Raw genomic sequence first — 18881 nt, forward strand, 5'->3', positions numbered from 1 at the left:
AGTAAAATGTACTTAAATATACTTATTATGCAAGGAGCTCCTTTCAAAGAGTTGTCTTCCATTGTTGCTCTTTTTATATATATTATGCCCTCAGTATGTATCGTTTGAATCCACTTGTATGAATTTTAGAGTTGAATGTTTATTCCACAGATCTTTGTTGAGCTGTTGTGTGCTTGTTGTGTCTGTTTCTGTCTTCCTGTAAATTCTTCTGTGTGAAACAACGGAGTTCCTCCCTGTGGGCGAACACAGGGCCAATAAAAACGATTACGATAAGAAGGGAGTCGGTTCAAAGAGAGAAGTGAAAGTGTGCACAGACTCCATTTTACACCTGACAGCATAGAGAGGAACACACGCAGTCTGATGAAGAGTGAGTGTTAATCTTAATCCTGCATTATTCATGAACCTGCAGATGTTTTTCAGAACTGATGTTAAACCCCAGACTTCAACGTGAAAACTTAAAATGTTGCACGTTTTCTGCATGTTTGTTTTTCCTGAGCTGCTTCATGAGGTGCAGAAATAACCTGTAGACATGATCTGTGTTTAAAGGTTATTTCATAAAAGGTTTTGAGTGCAAATACAGAGTCAAACTCGAGTAAAGGATCAGATCGGTGTGCATTTCATACGTGATCAGACATCACACACTCACAAAAACAGGAAGTGTAAGAAACGTTCAACTGAAACGTGGTTCAAGTCACGTTTATGGTGCTTTTGGTTTTGATTTGAGCCGTGCAAGAACTCACACGGTCAGAGGAAATTACCTTAAATCATCAACACATAAGGTTATAAATGATCTTATATATTATCTGTACATAATTCTCCCTTCACACTTAACATGTGAGACAGCTGCAGTCAAAATTGAGTACAGACACAGTAAAGTCTGACTTATTTGTTGGATTTAATCCGGTCAAAGTTAATCAGACACTAGAAATGCTGTAGAGTAAACTACTGTAAAATAAACTGTATATTCGTGTGTGTGTCCAGTGTTACTGATTAACCTCCCACACTGAGAAGATGAGTGATTTAGAGGAGGTGAAGGACACAGAGGAGACTCCAGGCTCCAGCTGGGACCGGTCTAAAGATGAACCTGGACCCTCAGATCCACCGTAAGAGACTGTTTCTTTTGTAAACCGACCTAAAAGCTAAGCAGGCACAGGGTGGGCAAAGATCCAGGCATTCAGTCAGTGTTTCATGCCGGAGGGACCCGACAGGTAGGTGCAGGTAGCTACAGGTAGGTACAGGTAGGTCGGTGTGGTCGGGTCTGAACAGACAGTGACATGGAAAACCAGGCAGGATGAATGAGTGAAAGATCAGGAGGGAGTCATGATTTGATTATGTGTCAGCTGGAGATGAAATGTTCACAACATGAGACACAGACAGAGAGCAGAGTCTGTGGATGTAGCTGTGGTAGACTTGGGAAGACCAGCACCTGAGAATTTTGATTGTGTGTGCTGGGTTTTCTCAGGAGGGGGGCTGGAGTCTCCCTTAGAGAGAGGGGGAGAAGTTCAGCATCCGTGAGGAACTCGGAGTAGAGCCGCTGCTCCTTTGCGTTGAAAGGAGCCAGTTGAGGTGGTTCAGGATCATCTGGTAATGATGAACCCTGGGTGCCTCCCTAGGGAGGTGTTCCAGGCACGTCCAGCTGGGAGGAGGCCTCGGGGAAGACCCAGGACCAGGTGGAGAGATTAGATCTCCACACTGGCCTGGGAACGCCTCAGGATCCCCCAGTTAGAGCTGGTTAATGTGGCCCGGGAAAGGGAAGTTTGGGGTCCCCTGCTGGAGCTGCTGCCCCCGCGACCCGACCCCGGATAAGCGGATGAAGATGAGATGAGATGAGTGCTGGTACCCCTTGCCTGGATGCGATTGAAGCAGGTCCTATACGAAAGGAGTGTCCAGAGTACTGTTCGGGAGAAATCCCTGGTTTTGACAGGATTTGGCGGCGGCGGTGGTGGACCCAGGAAAGTGTTGCGACTTGGTCGTATTCTGTGATAAAGAGTGGGTTTTGTGGAATGGCGTGGTTTCGATATTTTCAAAGGGTCTTAGGGGGGATGTGAGATGGAAAAGGTACATGGGGTGAGAAATGGCGTGGCTTTGATGTCGACCCGACAGAGAGGGATCGTTCTTTCCTGGTGGACATGCTGGAGGCAGGCGACCGTCCAGATGGAGATGGTCATAGTACAGGAGGGGAGAGAGAGCTGCAAGACGCCAGCTGCGGAGCCGACTGGTCGAGTGGCGGGTGTGGCGTTTAGAAGGGAAGCCACCTGCCGAAAGACAGAGGCGGCTGCATCCTCGGTGAGGCACCGGTGGTGAGGGTGATGCCGGGCTGGAGCCACCGGACGAGGACTACTGGGATGCAGATGGCGGAGCGAAGGCGGGATGGCGGGGCAACCGGTTGTGGTGGATTGGGGCTGACCATGGATGGAGGAGAGTCGGAGATCACGGACAGATAACTGAACAGGTCGGAGTACGACTGGTTGAGGATCAGCTGGTGGTCCATAAGGGAGCTGATATGAAGGAAATACACAGCGTGGAATATGTATTCAGTCAGGTCCTGAAGACTGAAGCAACGGGGGAGCGAGCTGTTAAGACGTGTGTTTGTATATGTTTGCACAGGTGATTGTGTCGATGAGATTCAGGTGGTTTGCTTTCTGAGGCATGGGTGGTGGAAGAGGGGTGTGGTCCTGTTCCTGATCCTCAGGTATAATAACTACTGGAGATGAAATGTTGACAACATTTAGATGGAGAAATAAACAGTTTCCACTCTTTGTTATTGTTATGAAATCATGCTCATGTCTCATGCTAACGTTTCCTCCGCTCGTTATCCGTAAGTGCTAATGCTATGTGTGAAATATGTGATGCTTCCACAGAGCATGGTCTTTAGACTCCAGCTGTTTCTCTGTGAAGAGCGACTGGTGTAAAGATGATCCTCCAGACTTCAGTTATGAACCTGGACTCTCAGAAACAAAGTAAGAAACTGCTTCTACTGTAAACTGAACTCAACATGGTTCTGTTTCTAATGTCTGGTCACAACAACTCAATATCTGGAGCTTCAGTAATGATCCAGGTTCACTGCTTTTCTGGACTGGAAAACCAATTCAGCATCAAGTTCAACAGTGTACTTTTTATCCCTGTTACAATTACAAACTACAAACTACACGACTGTATATGCAGAGAAAGAGCTGCAAGCAACTTGTGAGCTGTGTAGTGGTTAGCACTGTGGCCTCACAGCAAGAGGGTTCCTGGTTGGAATCCCAGCTGGGGCCCATCTGTGTGGAGTTTGCATGTTCTCCCCGTGTCTGCGTGGGTTTTCTCCGGGTTCTCCGGTTTCCTCCCACAGTCCAAAGACGTGCAGGTGTTCGGTTCATTGATGACTCTAAATCACCCGTAGGTGTGAATGGTTGTCTGTCTCTGTTCGTCTCTATGTGTCCTGTGATAGACTGGCGTCCTGTCCAGGGTGGACCCCACCTCACGCCCGATGTCAGCTGGGATCGGCTCCAGCCCCCCCGCGACCCTGACAGGGACAAGAGGCTGAAGATGAATGAATGAAATATAATGTGTTATAAAGAGTGTGTTTCTCTCCACAGAGAGAGGAAGAGGAGTCATGTCTCCGTGGAGGAGCAGCCGTCCTGCTGTGCTCTGTGTCAGGACTTCCCGAAGGATCCAGTCTCTACCAGCTGTGGACACTGGTTCTGCAGACAGTGCATCACCTCATACTGGGTCCAGTCTGCTTCATCGGGAGACTGCTCCTGTCCCCAGTGTGGAAAACGATCCAGAACAATAAGTCTGTACATCTGTCTGCTGATCTGTCATGTTTGTTTTGTTGTGTTGCATAAAAATCTTTAAAACCCTTTCCTTTACTGAAACATTTGACTTCTCTTGCAGCAGAAAGTGTTCTGCAGGAGGTTCTGGATGAACATAAGATCAGTCTGAGGAGGAGATGTGAACATGTGACTGAAGGAAGTGATGAAACAGGAAGTGAAACGCCCCTCAACAGGATCTTCACAGAGCTCTTCATCACAGAGGGTCAGAGTGAAGAAGTTAATACCCAACATGAGGTGAGGCAGCTCGAGACAGCCTCCAAGAAGAAGATCGCCCATGACGCTCCGATCAAGTGCCACGACATCTTTAAAGCCTTACTGGACCAACAGAGCCACATCAGAGTGGTCCTGACGAACGGCGTCGCTGGCGTTGGGAAAACCTTCTCGGTGCAGAAGTTCACTCTGGACTGGGCCGAGGGTTTGGAAAACCAAGATATCAGTGTGGTGATTCTGCTTTCATTCAGGGAGCTGAACTTGATCAAACATGAGCAGTACAGTCTTCTCCAGCTGTTGCAGGTTTTCCAGCCATCATTACAGAAGGTGACAGCACAGGAGCTCGCTGTCTGTAAACTTCTGTTCATCTTCGACGGCCTGGACGAAAGCAGACTTTCACTGGATTTCCACAACAGGGAGGTTGTTTGTGATGTCACACAGAAGTCATCAGTCAACGTGTTATTAGCAAACCTCATCAGGGGGAATCTGCTTCCCTCGGCTCTCATCTGGATCACTTCACGACCTGCAGCAGCCAATCAGATCCCTCACGAATGTGTCGACAGAGTAACAGAAGTACGAGGCTTCACTGACGCCCAGAAGGAAGAGTACTTCAGGAGGAGAGTTAGCGATGAAGAGCTGTCCAACAGAATCATCTCACATGTCAACACAACCAGGAGCCTCCACATCATGTGTCTGATCCCAGTCTTCTGCTGGATCACTGCTACAGTTCTGGACCACGTGATGGCTACAGACCAGAGAGGAGAGCTGCCCAAGACCCTGACTGACATGTACTCACACTTCCTGCTGGTTCAGACGAAGAGGAAGAAGCAGAAGTACGATGAGGGACATGAGACGAGTCCACAGCAGCTGACGGAGGCTGACGGGAAAGTTCTCCTGAAGCTGGGGAGGCTGGCGTTTGAACAACTTGAGAAAGGAAACATCATGTTCTACCAAGAAGATCTGGAGCAGTGTGGTCTGGATGTCACAGAGGCCTCGGTGTACTCAGGGGTTTGTACAGAGATCTTCAAAAGAGAGTCTGTGATCTTCCATAAAACTGTCTACTGCTTCGTTCATCTGAGCATTCAGGAGTTTCTGGCTGCAGTCTATCTGTTCCACTGTTACACCAGCAAGGACACAGAGGTACTGGAGGCTTTCCTGGGAGAAGACACGGATCATTACACATCACTGGAGGACTTTTTGAGCAGAGCCATGAAGAAATCCCTCCAAAGTAAAAATGGTCACCTGGACCTGTTTGTCCGCTTCCTCCACGGCCTCTCTCTGGAGTCCAACCAGAGACTCTTAGGAGGTCTGCTGGGTAAGAGAGTCAATAGACCAGAAACCATCCAGAGAGCCATCAACAACCTGAAGAAGATGAACACAGAAGACACCTGTCCTGACAGAAGCATCAACATCTTCCACTGTCTGACGGAGATGAAGGACCACTCAGTCCATCAGGAGATCCAAGAGTTCCTGAAGTCCGAGGACAGATCAGAGAAGAAACTCTCTGAGATCCAGTGCTCAGCTTTGGCCTACATGCTGCAGATGTCAGAGGAGGTTCTGGATGAGTTGGACCTGGAGGAGTACAACACATTACTGCCGGGACGACAGAGACTGATTCCAGCTGTGAGGAACTGCAGAAAGGCTGTGTAAGTCCAGATGTGATTAACTTTATGAATCAGTGTAGAATAGTTTATAAACACTCTAAAGTTCTTATTATTCTTAAATTAGGTTTTCACCTTGAACTGTTGTTTAGGACTATATGTTGATAACCCTCAATGAATGTTTACTTGAGGCACAGATGGGACTTTGTGGAATGGTCAGTTGAGTGATGCCACCCTTTGGGTTGTAAACTGGGTGCCCTCCTTCTTGGGTGTTTCGCTGATAGGCCTACGACCCATCCAGAGGGTTCAGCAGTGAATCCCAGCATCCCAGGTTCACTCCCTAGATGCCATCAAGGCCTAAGTGGATCTTTTCTCTTCATCCACAGCCACTGGCTCCACTTTTCAGCAGCCCTGGAGAGGTCTTTGACTACCTTCCGGTGGGCCTTCCCTCGCACACCCATCTCTCTTTGTAGCCTGGATGTTGAGGTGGCTACAAACCCTCTGCAGCCTACTTTCACTGGGCTTACCTTTGAATTCCAGCTTTGTTGTTGCACATCGGCTGCAAGTTCAGCATACATCAGCCTTTTCCGTTTATAGGCCCATTTGCACTCCTCCGCTAGACTGGAAATGGGCAGGTGTAACATCCTTTTGCCGTAGAGTCCAATGGGGTTGAGGCACGTGGGAAGGCCAACCCTTCTTTTCCACCTATGAGAGCGGGACTTCATAGAGGGTAAGCAACCACGGGATCCTTGGAGGTAGTCCATACTGCATGCACCAGAGCATCAGCTTGCAGGGAAGCAGGGTTCTGTCCGTTTTATCCAGACCCCTGGCTAGCTCCTGTCTGAGTTGCTTCAATTACTCTTTGTCTGTAAGGGAGGCATCACCTTGGCATGACCTAGGCTCATCACAGGCTTCTTGGGGAACGTTGGAATGGGTTCCTTGCCAATGTGGAAGCGGTAGTCTGACAGCTTCCCCTTGATAATGGAGATGCTTCTGTGCTGGCTCCACTTGCTCAGCTTGATCTTCATGCCAGCCCACTTGATGTTTTCCTGGTACTTTCTTAATGCCGTACAGTGCAAACCTTGATTTTGGTAAGAGTGGTGATACCATCCACGTAGGCTCTGACCGGCGGCAGCCTCAGCCCTGGTCTTATTCGCTGTCCACCAACCGTCCATCTAGAGGCCCGAATGATTACCTCAGCCAGGGTGAAGGCTAGGGGGGAGATGGTGCAGCTGGCCATGGGATTCCCACTGGCAGGTGTTCCCATGCTGCTGTGTACTGTGCCGTTGTCACACAGAGTTGGACACCCTGGAAGTAGGTCTTGACAAGGGTTGTAAGAGCTGCTGGGACCCTGAAGTAGTCAAAGGCTGTCCACAAGAGGTTGTAAGGGACTGAAGCAAGGGCATTTGCAAGATCCAGGAACACCATGTAAAGATCTGTCCCTGCCTGGATCTGATACCAGATGAGACTAGCATGTTCTACACAATCAGAGAAGCCTGAGATGCCTGCCGGTTATAATGTCGGTTATATTTTGTCATGGATGTTCTTCAGATTTTTCAAATGCCATTTGTCGTATTGAGGCGCCAGCTGTAATGTTGTCATAACAAAGACATCCTCTAGGGGGACAGACATGGGATCAGATCAAACTGACAGACTGTGGACATTAAAGGAAGCCAAATCTAACTCTCTCCCTTCATCTGTAAGATTAAATATAAACAAAGATCAAGTGAGTGATGAGAGTTATTATTCAGAGAGATAAGATCGTCCTGAACCACTGATGTGAAGAAAAATCCAGATTTCAATCAAATCTAATACTTCAAACCAGGATGTTTCAAACAGCTGTCATCAAATACATGGAGTAAACATTAAGTGTCCTGTTTCATAGTTACATTCTTGTAATATTTGTGTCCTGACAGACTCACTGGCTGTGGCCTCTCAGAGACTCACTGTGAAGTTGTGGCCTCGGCTCTGAAGTCCAACCCGTCGCACCTGAGACACCTGGACATGAGTTTCAATGACCTGCAGGATTCAGGAGTCAAGCTACTGTTCGCTGGTCTGCAGAGTCCGAACTGTAGACTGGAGACTTTGAAGTCAGTTTACTTTTTTATACTTATTCAATTCAAATCCTTGACTGAGGTTTCAAGTTTTTGATTCATATATTTGTTTGTTTGAGCACAAAAAATGTAATTTTCTGTCTTTTTAAACGACAAAACAACGAGTACAACAAAGTAAAGAGGAATAGGAAAGACTGGATTATGAATTATTTTCATCTCCATCATTGATGATATTATGATGATCCACAATAACAGAAGGACAACGCTCACTGATTAGGACAGAGTCATGTTGAGCTGCACGTTTACAACCTGAACACATCTGATTGTATACTAAATGTATTTGTATCAACATCATTTTGTCTTTATTCAGATTGGAGGGCTGCAGTTTGTCAGAGATCAGCTGTTCTTCTCTGGTCTCAGCTCTGAAGTCCAACCCCTCCCATCTGCGAGAGCTGGACCTGAGCGACAACGACCTGCAGGATTCAGTAGTGAAGCTGCTGTGTGGTTTTCTGGAGAGTCCACACTGTAGACTGAAGACCCTGAGGTCAGTTCTCCATTCTTGAATTGTGTGCTGAGATGCATGTGATGTCAAAGTTGTGGTGGCACTGGGTTAGGGTAAACCCTTAACCCTAACCTAACAGAAAGAAGATACTAGCGAGTACCTACGTAGATTTAGCCCAGCTCTTTCAAGCCTCAGCTTGCACTATCATCGGTCCCCCTACACCCCATGACACAGCCCAGGACACCCCCCAACCTTCACATTCCAGGGTTCTCACTGCTCTTGAATTTGCCTTTGCTTTTTCTCTGTACCGTGACACTATTCGCTCTGTCTTTCCTGACCGCAGGTTCAAGCTGGACAAATACTTATCCACCATCTTGGACTTGGCCCTGCGGTGCGGTGGCACTGGTTTCTACACCTATCATGTGTCCTTGACTCTGAGCTTTTTTTCTGCATGTGTGCAGCTAGCTATGCCCTGGCCTGCAACCTGTGCGGTGCATCTTCGCACCAAGCCACCCAGCTGTACCCTTGCCTCGTCTTTTGACCCCAGCTGCACATGCTCTTCCAGTCCCCCCCCCCCACATCTGAATAGCCCATTCTCACCTCATCCAATGAAGTTTCTTTGGGGCATGATGAAGCAGTAAACCACCAAGGCATACCCCCACCCTGAACCGTTCCCCTTAGATTCCTAAACGTCCATCCATACCTCGACCCAGTTGTTCGTATTCGTCCCTGACAACCGGCCCCATTCTTCATCCCTCCCCTTGACCCCTATTATCCCACCTTACGCGACCCTCACCCCATCGTTACTGCATCTCATGTTTATTCCAAAATTAAACTTCTTTAGATACCGTACAATGGTGTGGTCTTGTCAGTCAACAGATGGTTAAATATCGAATGACTTCAAGCGTGAACTCTGTCTCTAAACTCATTTATTCTTTATTCAGATTAAGGGGCTGCAGTTTGTCGGAGGTGAGCTGTGCTTTTCTGGCCTCAGCTCTGAAATCCAACCACTTCCATCGGAGAGAGCTGGAGCTGAGTGACAACGAGCTGCAGGACTCAGGAGTGAAGCTGCTGTCTTCTGGACTGGAGAGTCCAAACTGTAGACTGGAGACTCTGAGGTCAGTTCACTGACTCTCTGTTACTGTAGATGTTTTATGTCTTTAATTGAACCTAATTTACAGGATGTAAAAACATGAGTTATTAGGAGAACGCTCATTGATTGGGACAGAGTCACGTTGAGCTGCACTCTAAAACATGAACACATCTGATTTGATAATAAATATATTTTTTTATCTACATTTGTTCTTTATTCAGATTGGGTAACTGTGGTTTGTCGGAGACCAGCTGTGCTTCTCTGGTCTCAGCTCTGAACTCCAACCCCTCCCATCTGAGGGAGCTGGAGCTGACGGACAACAAGCTGCAGGATTCAGGAGTGAAGCTGCTGTGTGACTTTCTGGAGAGTCCACACTGTAGACTGGAGACTCTGGGGTCAGTTCTCCATTCTTTAAAGATGTGTTGACACTAAACTGAAGACAAGAGGCTGATATTATACGGATCCACACAGAGTATCTCAATGTTGAACTGATTTTCTTCTCCAGTGCCTGGCTGCAGATCCGGTGGGTTAATAAAGTCAGAATAGTGTCATGAACAGTTCAGGTATAACACGAAAGGTGGACCCAATGCAGACACAGACAAAAAGTAAAGTTACAAAGAAACGTTTAATATAATAAACGGACAAACGCAAAAACACTACAGATATACAAACACAAGACTGACTAAACGAACAGGGGAACAACAGGAACAGGAAGACGACGGAAGATCAGGAGACGGACGGGAAACGGGAACACGGGAAACTACGGGGAATAAGAAACAAACACGATTAATCAACTTACTACGGGGAGCGTGAAAACCACAACGAGAAAGGGGACGCCAGTCCGGGGGGAATAGTTTTACCAATACAGGGTGGACGACGGTCCGGTAACTCACACATAACGGAAGAGAGGAGGGTACTGACAGAACCAGATCATGACAAATAGACTGCTATGAGTCATACTCTATTTTGTATTTCCTTTACATAAATACAGACATTTACCATAAATTGGGCCACCATACGTAAATCCACCGAAATGCAGAAAATTAGAATTTTGTCGGGGAAGACCGAGGACCAGGTGGAGAGATTAGATCTCCACACTGGCCTGGGAACGCCTCAGGATCCCCCAGTTAGAGCTGGTTAATGTGGTCCGGGAAAGGGAAGTTTGGGGTCCCTGCTGGAGCTGCTGCCCCTGAGACCCGACCCCGGATCAGAGGCTGAAGATGAGATGATGGTGTCCCACAGACCCCGCTTATATGTCTAATATGTAAACCCCCCCAGAACTTGGTCTTCTAAAGTTACATCCTTTATTTTTTTATTCAGATTATGGGGCTGCAGTTTGTCAGAGATCAGCTGTGCTGCACTGGTCTCAGCTCTGAAGTCCAACCCCTCCCATCTGAGATACCTGGACCTGGGTGGAAACAAGCTGCAGGATTCAGGAGTGAAGCTGCTGCGTGAGCTTCTGGAGAGTCCACGCTGCAGACTGGAGACTCTGAGGTCAGTTAGGGGTCTGGTTCAACAGTTTGGTATTAAACACAGGGATAAGCCATAAGAACTGTTTATTTCCCATCTGCAACTGGCCTCATCAACAAGGTCCAGGAACCCCAGGACACACACTCTACCCCCCCGCCCCCAAACACAGTCACTGCCTCTATGCGCCATAACAACGTATTGGACATTGTGGAACATGTACAGAATACACTGTGACATTTTCATACATTTAACACAACACTGACAACCACACTATTTGCACATTCTGCACAAAATTGCACAACCTTTTAGTGAATTAGCTCGTTCAGAACGCTGCTGCTAGAGTTCTGACAAAGACCAGAACATGTGAGCACATTACACCAATTCTTAAATCATGACACCGGCTTCCTGTACGTTCAAAATCCTCCTGCTCACGTATGAATCACTACATGGTCCAGGGCCGAGGTGTATCACTGATCTGCTCCCGCTACATAAGCCTTCAGGATCACTAAGATCCTCTGAGTCTGTCAGAGTCTGTCTGAGGTTCGCAGAGTAAACTCAAATCAAGGGGAAGCATCTTTCAGTCATTATGCAACAAACAGCTGCAATCAACTTCCTTTCACCCACTCTGAGCACTTTTAAAACTAGACTGAACACTTTTATGTTTACCGTAGCTTTCTGCTAAACCTTTGCACTTTTAACGTCCGCACTGTTTTTATTATTGTCTGTGTTTTTATTCTCTTTGTCTCTGTAATGCATTTGAATTCATGACGTGTTGCTGTGAAGCACTTTGAGTCTGCCCTGTGTATGAAAAGTGCGTTACAAATAAAGTTGCCTTAACTGTTAAATTGTACATCATTTGTCGTTACAGGTCATTTTTTAATATATATGTTCATAAAGTACTTTGCCCCTAGTTTATTTCTTTGTAGTAATTTAATAACTCTGCAGCTAAGACAGAGACATTAACAGAGATCCATAACCTTTGTAATTGTTTTCACACCTGCAGGATCAACAATGAGGTGATCGAAGCTGAGGAACACCAAAAGTGTGAGTATTGAAACACTGTCCTTGTCATGAACGGTGCAGGGAATAACTCAGAGGAGCGGGAAACAGGCAAGCGAGGAACAGGAAACAGGCAGACCAGGAACAGGAAACAGGCAGACCAGGAACAGGGAACAGGCAGACCAGGAACAGGGAACAGGAAACAGGCAATACTCGTGGTCAGGGACAGAAGGCTGGTGGATTTACCAGGGCTTAGACGAGAGGCGAAGGGCAGAGGCAAGTTGGGTCGTTACCAGGTAAGCAATCCGGGAACAAGTGCTGGAGAGTCAGGCATGAGAGCGAAGACAATCTGGCAAAGCGTGAGTGGAGTGAGGATGCATAAATACTGGCTTGATTGGAGATGGTGAGCAGGTGAGAGCAGCAGGTGAGAGCTGCAGACTGATCAGGGGTCAGCAGAGCAGGGGAGGAGCCGAGCGAACTGTGGCAGATACCGCGTAAATGCAAAAACGGTCTGGCGCCGAATGTGAGCCACATCCGGCCTTTTATCCCTCCAGTGCTGACGAGCTGATGAGCCACAGCTGGGCGGGACCACGCCGACCAGCAACGACAGACAAACACAAAGGGGAAAGACACAAGCAGGAGAAACAGACAGAGGGAGGAAGGAAGAGGGAAGAGACTGACAGGACAGGGATCTTGACAGTCCTCCATTCATCAAGCTGGTGTTCATTAAACTCTGATGTTAAAATGAACAAGTTCATGTTTGTTTGTTGCTCTTTCTCTTCTTCTCTCCGTCAGATCACTCTGATGTCAAACTGGATGAGAAAACAAAGCTGCCCCAGGACGATAAACAGGTGAGAGAGGAGCAGTTGTACAGTGTGAAGAATGATTTGATGGCGTAGAGTTGTGGCTTTATGACTTACTTTGTACCTTTCTTAACTCCAGGCTCCATTATCCTTCTCACCTGAACACACACCTGAGTCTTCATACAGGTAATCCTATAAACTGACAAAACACTCGTTCAACTTCTTTCCTGGTTCATGAAGTTGTTTGTTAACAAGAAGGCGGATCAACCAACAGGTCAGACATGGAGGCGTACGAGTATGAACTGGGGGAAGTGGAGACACAGTCTTTATATATTTTGTGTCTCATGACAATTAGGAGCAACTTGGGGCTCAGGTTCTGGTTCAGGTGGCTTTTGGCTGAATGCCTTTTTCCTTCCCTCATCCACTCATATCTCGTGGGCGGGACTAAGGGCGCCCTCCCACTGTGCCTCCGTCCCGTGCCCCGTGCTTTAGGGTCCTTGTCCCCCCCTCCAGGCCCGTTTGTACTCACACTACCTGGGCCTCGGAGAATGCTTCTTGCTGCCTATACGCCATCACGCCGTAACACGTCACACGCATTGATGACGTCATGGCGATGCGTGGCTATGTTTCCAGATCTTTCCGTAGACCTCGGAGTTTTTGTGCGTCTTGTCGACTGTTTTTGAATCTTTTCATCGACCAAATCTGCAGTAAACACTCCACCTCCGCATCACACCAACGTGAACCTTTCACCGCCATTGTTTGAAATGTCCGCGCATGGTCCCTCCTTCTTCTTTCTATGTCCCAACAGGCGCACAGGAAATGACCTCAGAGCCGCCGTAGGCCTCGTGCTCGCACACGTGCGCACGCTCGTGCTCGTACACGTGCAAACGTGCTTTACTAAAGCCCACCTCTCCCAAACGGGCTGTGGACGGCAAGCGTGCCGCTCCTAGACGTGGTACGGTTGCACTCACACTGGTCAAAGGAACCAGACTTTAGCTGTGAAACCTGTTTGGGCACGGTACGGAGGCATAGTGGGAGTGTGCCCTGAGACGTGAGGAGTTGAGGAGAGGAGTCAGGACCACCTGGGGTTCAGTATCTTGCCTAATGACACAAAACCTGCAGGGGCCAGTTTCCCTGCACTGCACATGAACAGCTGTCAGTGAGAACAGCTCATATGAATTCACCCCCCTGTGTCCTGCAGGTTCAGGTGTCCTGGTCCAGGTGTGTTCCAGTGTGACTCGACTGGACTGGTGTTTGTTATGGCTCAGGAGGTGGAGCTGCTGTACAGGACTGTCCAATGGGATGAAAGCCTCCTCCAACCAGCTGGCAAAACACCTGCAGGGCCGCTGTTCGATATCAAGAGTTCTGAGGACGCTGCGGTGCTTCAGCTCCACCTCCCACACTGTGAAACAAAGGAAGGTAAAGACCGCTGTCTTCAATTGCAACGCTTCATTTTAATGTGTAAAATTAGGTAGAGAGGCAAACTCGGAGGCTCCAGAGTCATAGGTTAATCTGTAAGAAAGGAATCAGGCAGAGATGAAGCAGTTTTAGCAGCAGTACAGAAGTTAAACATCTCTTTTGTTCCACAGCGTTGCTCTTTGACGGCCTGTTGTCCGTCGTCCACATCACTGATGATGGAATGAGCATCTTGGAGCCGCTGGAGATCACAGACACTCATGTGGTTGTGAAGGTCCCTCACTTCTCCGTCTATGGCCTGATCTGGGACATCGCCAAGAGGTTTCTGAACCTCTCGCTGCCAATAAACGCTCAAGTCCTGCTGTTCCTGCGACCGCCAGACATAAGGCACCGGGTACTCGATGTGTTACTTCTGCCCGACAACGTCAATTTAGACGAGGTAAAAATCTGTCATTTCAACCGTAACTCTTTTTTTAAGCCACAGCTGACAGAGAAATTCATTAATGTTAGTCACACCTTGCTCCTTTTATTAATTAACCGTGCTGTGTTAATTTGACTGTAAATCTTCAGATTGCTCTTTCATTTCAAATTAGTCCAAAATTAAATACCAAGGTCTTCTCAAACATAACCGTAGTAATCTATTTAAACTTAATTAAACTAAAGTGACATTGGTGGGACAGACCACTCTGCGGAGTATAATGTTGCTAACAAACTTGACAAATTACACTTAAACAGGACACTAAAATGTGCTCCTGAAAACATTTAAGGTGAGAAATTTGCAATACAGTTGAAGAATCTTGTGTCATGAACGGTGCGGGGAAATAACACTGGGACACTGGACCCAGATGCAGACACGGACACGGGGTAAAAGTACAAACACACGTTTAATATGACGATCAGGAAACAGGGTGAGGAAACAGGAACGCGGGAAACTACGGAGAAAACAAAGAAAACAACGGTTAGTAACACAAACAACGTGGAACGCAAAAACCAACGAACGAGAAACGGGAGCCAATCCGACAAACAGTTTAACAAGGGAAGGATAATAACGGTCCAGCACTGCATGCCTGTCAGCCTGTCAGGTGATCAGCGTAACGAGCTGCAGCTGGGAAGGACACGCCTACAGGACCTGGACAAACAAACACAAAGGGGAGACACATGCAGGGAAACACAGACAGAGGGAGACAAACTCACACAAAGGGAGAGAGGAGGGACTGACAGAACCGACTCTTGACATCTTGAGTCATATTTGATTAGCAGCCTAGTTTGACGATAAGTTCATCAATTTACTTACAGTTTATCCTCATAAATATGTTTCTGATTGACTGATTCTCATCTCTGTAAAGCACGTTGGTCAACATTTGCTGCTTTTAAATGTTTTCTATAAATAAAGTTAATTTAACTATCTGAGCATAAACTAATATGTCCTGTGACTGAAGGTGGAAAGGAAACAAGGAGGTGCTGAGCGCATCAAGATATCCTCCGAATGCAATCTAAACTTCCAACGTTACAGTGCCCACTGTGACCCCGAGGGCTTTGAAATACAGCCTGAGGTGAGACGAGTCTTCTTCTAATGGTTATGAACACGACTGTCAAGGTTGGCAACATGTTTCAAACCGTCACACACATTTTTAAAAGGTTTGAATGTGACACCTTGAACGGCATTGCAATAATCTTCAGCCCAGTTTAGACCAAAGATTCAGGACGAGACCAAACTGTTTTAGATTGTTGCAGGTAAACGTTACAGCTGTGTGAACCGACTTGTCTCGTCTGGACTCAAACCGGCGGATGTTGTAAACTCAGCTCGCCAAGTCTCCAGCAGCTGGTTTTAGAAAGCAAGGCACGTCACCTGTTTCAACAGACAATTAACTTGTAGCAAAGTCCGCTGGTCAAGTCACTTACAAACTGTCAGGTGGTCGAAATGGCAGTCAACAAGTGCACGAGAGAGAGAGAGAGAGAGAAAGAGAGAGAGAGAGAGAGAGAGGGGGGGGGGTCGAGCGAGCTAGAGAATAAATGAAGAGAGCGCCGTTAATCGAGAACAAAGCAGTGAATCACGGAAATCAAAGGATATTTCCTCCGTTTCATCACTACTAGAAATGCAGCTGCAGCAAGTATCTCACTACATAATGTATGTCCTCATTTATATTGCTACAAATTATATCCAGCTTCAGTTCGCTTTACACCTGCGTGTCACTGTTTATCGTTAACAACACTGGTGTCAAATAAATTTAAAAAGAAATGATGTGTTGCTTCTTGTTTTCAGCATGGACTATTTCGCTCAAAGTATGGACCAAACTACCATCCAACATTTGAAGTTTTCCTGACGTCGATCCCAGAGAGAGTGACTTTGATGATCAAGGACCAAGAGAGGAGAGAAGTCTGGAAACGTAACGTGTACCTGACAGGTGAAAGCTTCTCTCTCCCGCAGCAGCACTGATCGCCTGACACCCCAGTGAATAGAGTAGATATGTGTAGCTCTAACAACATGTTGTTAGTAGTTTTGAAGAGTAAGAACCACATTTAACTGGACAAGTGACATTTGCAGGTCTGTTTACAGGCTGTTTAAAGGCCCACTCCCACTGTTCCTCCGTCCCGTGCCCCGTGCTTTAGGGTCCTTGTCCCCCCCTCCAGGCCCGTTTGTACTCACACTACCTGGGCCTCGGAGAATGCTTCTTGCTGCCTATACGTCATCACGCCGTAACACGTCACACGCATTGATGACGTCATGGCGATGCGTGGCTTTGTTTCCAGATCTTTCCGTAGACCTCGGAGTTTTTGTGCGTCTTGTCGACTGTTTTTGAATCTTTTCATCGACCAAATCTGCAGTAAACACTCCACCTCCGCATCACACCAACGTGAACCTTTCACCGCCATTGTTTGAAATGTCCGCGCATGGTCCCTCCTTCTTTTTTCTACGTCCCAACAGGCGCACAGGAAATGACCTCAGAACCGCCGTAGGCCTCGTGCTCGTGCTTGTACATGTGCAAACGTGCTTTAAAAAAGCCCACCTCTCTCTGACGGGCCGTGGACAGCAAGCGTGCCGCAGCTAGACGCGGAGAGGTTGCACTCACACTGGTCAAACGCTCTAGGCTTTAGCCGAAAAACCTGTTTTGGCCCGGTGCGGAAGGACAGTGTGAGTGCGCCCTAATGTGCTGCAGCTGAGCAGCTAATACAATAGCCTGCTGCTAACTCACGTTAGTTCACGCAGTCCACCAATGTTAGTTTAGTGGTTCAACAAGCTAAGGTACAGGACAGGACGTGTGTTTGTAGGTTAGATTAGAACGAGCCTTTAACATGAAGTCAACATCAGTAGATGTTCAGGGGCCGTGGCTCTGGTGCTGTGTAGCTGCTGTCTGTCCGTCTCGCTGTATCAAAAAACTTATATGAGGACAAAACATGAGGAGGACTAACAATACATCAACTACCGTGTGGTTTTCCAGGTTCAAGAGGAGTAATTCCACAGGGAAACGTCCCAGCAGAGCAGAACGTCCCAGCAGAGGACGACGTCCCGGCAGAGGAGCAGCTGTCATCAGTCCGTACACAGTTTGTTAACAGAGTGTCTGAACCCGTTCTGAACGAGCTTCTGGATCAACTTCTTGAGCATCGCGTGATAAATGATGCTGAGATGCAGTCGGCCAGAACAAAAGCCCGAGCAGACAAAGCACGGGAGGTGATCGACACGGTGCGGAGAAAGGGGGCTGCCGCCTGCTCGGTTCTGATCGCTGCTCTTCGTGAGGTGGACTCGTGTCTTTACAGAGCGCTGAACTTCAGCTGAAGCGATAGCAAGACGCTGTTGAGTGTGATCGTTAGAGTCTCACATGAGCTGTGATCAAACTCAGACTACATTGGATGGCTGATGAGCAAAGAACCAAGTCCATTAAGAGGTTGCGTCTGCAAACATGAACCACACAAACAGAAGCTGTTGCTGTTATTCAATGAAACTCAAATGAAACAGAACCTTATATAATATCTCTACTGTGTATTTTGGGCCCAGACCATTGAGTAACTTCTAGAGTCAGGAAGAGTCAGGGGGCTTACCGACGTGACATCCATGTTTTGTATTGAGATGACGCTGCAGATGTGCCGGCTTCATGCTACCGTTAGCTCGTTTCTCTCCACAGAAAAACACACAGTGCCTTGGGTTGGTCGCAACTTGTGGACGTAAATCCAATCAAAACATAATCTTCATGATACAGCCGGAGTTTTGCAGGCTCTGGTTTGGCCTTCTTTGCCACTTGACCCTCAGATGACTTCTACGCTTCAACCACGACTCCATTGTTTGAGTTTTGACAGTGATTGACAGCTAGCTAGCTAGCATATGACAGGTTGGGTCGAACCATCCTGCTATGGGGGGGACTCTGGTTTTTAGGAACTTTATGAACTTGTACTTGTATTTTCTTGAAAATGTATTAGATGATACATTTTAAAGGATTTTTGCATACATGCAACTTTTAAATATATTTAAAAATCTCAAGTACCCCCTTGAGTGCCTTCACGAACCCCCAGGGGTACGCGTACCCCCATTTGAGAACCACTGTTCTAGACAATAAGTAAGACCATAATCTGTATTTTAGGGACCTGAGAATTGCAGAAACATGTTGTCTCTTCAGGGTGTTCGTCAGTATTCTAGTTTGGTCCTGTTGGGGACACCAGTAAAGGGCATTACAGTTGTCAATCCTCCTAAGAAATAAAAGCATGAGTTATCTTTTCTAAATCTGGACAATTATGTTTTCAAGCCTTTAATGTTCACTGAACGTTGAACATGACACTGAGGTTGGGATTCGTTTCAGTCCTCTCGAGTTGAGGTAAACTAAAGGAAGTGTCATGAACGGTACGGGGACAAAACAAAGAGACTGGACCCAAATGCAGACACGGTCACGGGGTTAAAGTACAAACAAAAGTTTAATATAAACGACAA

General features: G+C 47.2%; 1 protein-coding gene across 2 annotated transcripts; it reads left to right on the forward strand.

The window, feature by feature from the left end:
• Positions 1-336: 336 nt before the first annotated feature.
• On the forward strand, positions 337-18619 carry LOC310950573 (uncharacterized protein). Of its 2 annotated transcripts, none has more exons than XM_083918453.1 (18): positions 337-367; positions 982-1103; positions 2862-2960; positions 3579-3775; positions 3877-5671; positions 7543-7716; positions 8051-8224; positions 9127-9300; positions 9497-9670; positions 10596-10769; positions 11749-11789; positions 12540-12595; positions 12687-12733; positions 13749-13966; positions 14137-14402; positions 15403-15516; positions 16227-16368; positions 17404-18619. In XM_083918453.1, exons 2-18 carry the CDS (start codon positions 1012-1014, stop codon positions 17736-17738), a joined length of 4272 nt encoding a protein of 1423 aa, XP_083774579.1. In that variant the 5' UTR covers positions 337-367; positions 982-1011; the 3' UTR covers positions 17739-18619. The 2 variants fall into 2 exon arrangements, with proteins under 2 accessions (XP_083774579.1, XP_083774580.1); XM_083918454.1 differs by having other exon boundaries at positions 3880-5671.
• The last annotated feature ends 262 nt before the right edge of the window (positions 18620-18881 follow it).

This window comes from Echiichthys vipera, assembly GCF_963691815.1.
Source record: "Echiichthys vipera genome assembly, chromosome: 8".
Lineage (NCBI taxonomy): Eukaryota > Metazoa > Chordata > Actinopteri > Perciformes > Trachinidae > Echiichthys > Echiichthys vipera.

Coding starts and splice junctions, on each gene's coding strand:
- LOC310950573 (XM_083918453.1), top strand. CDS start 1,012: ATGAGTGATTTAGAGGAGGTGAAGGACACAGAGGAGACTCCAGGCTCC. Junction 7,717..8,050: donor TGTAGACTGGAGACTTTGAA/GTCAGTTTACTT, acceptor GTCTTTATTCAG/ATTGGAGGGCTGCAGTTTGT. Junction 10,770..11,748: donor TGCAGACTGGAGACTCTGAG/GTCAGTTAGGGG, acceptor TCACACCTGCAG/GATCAACAATGAGGTGATCG.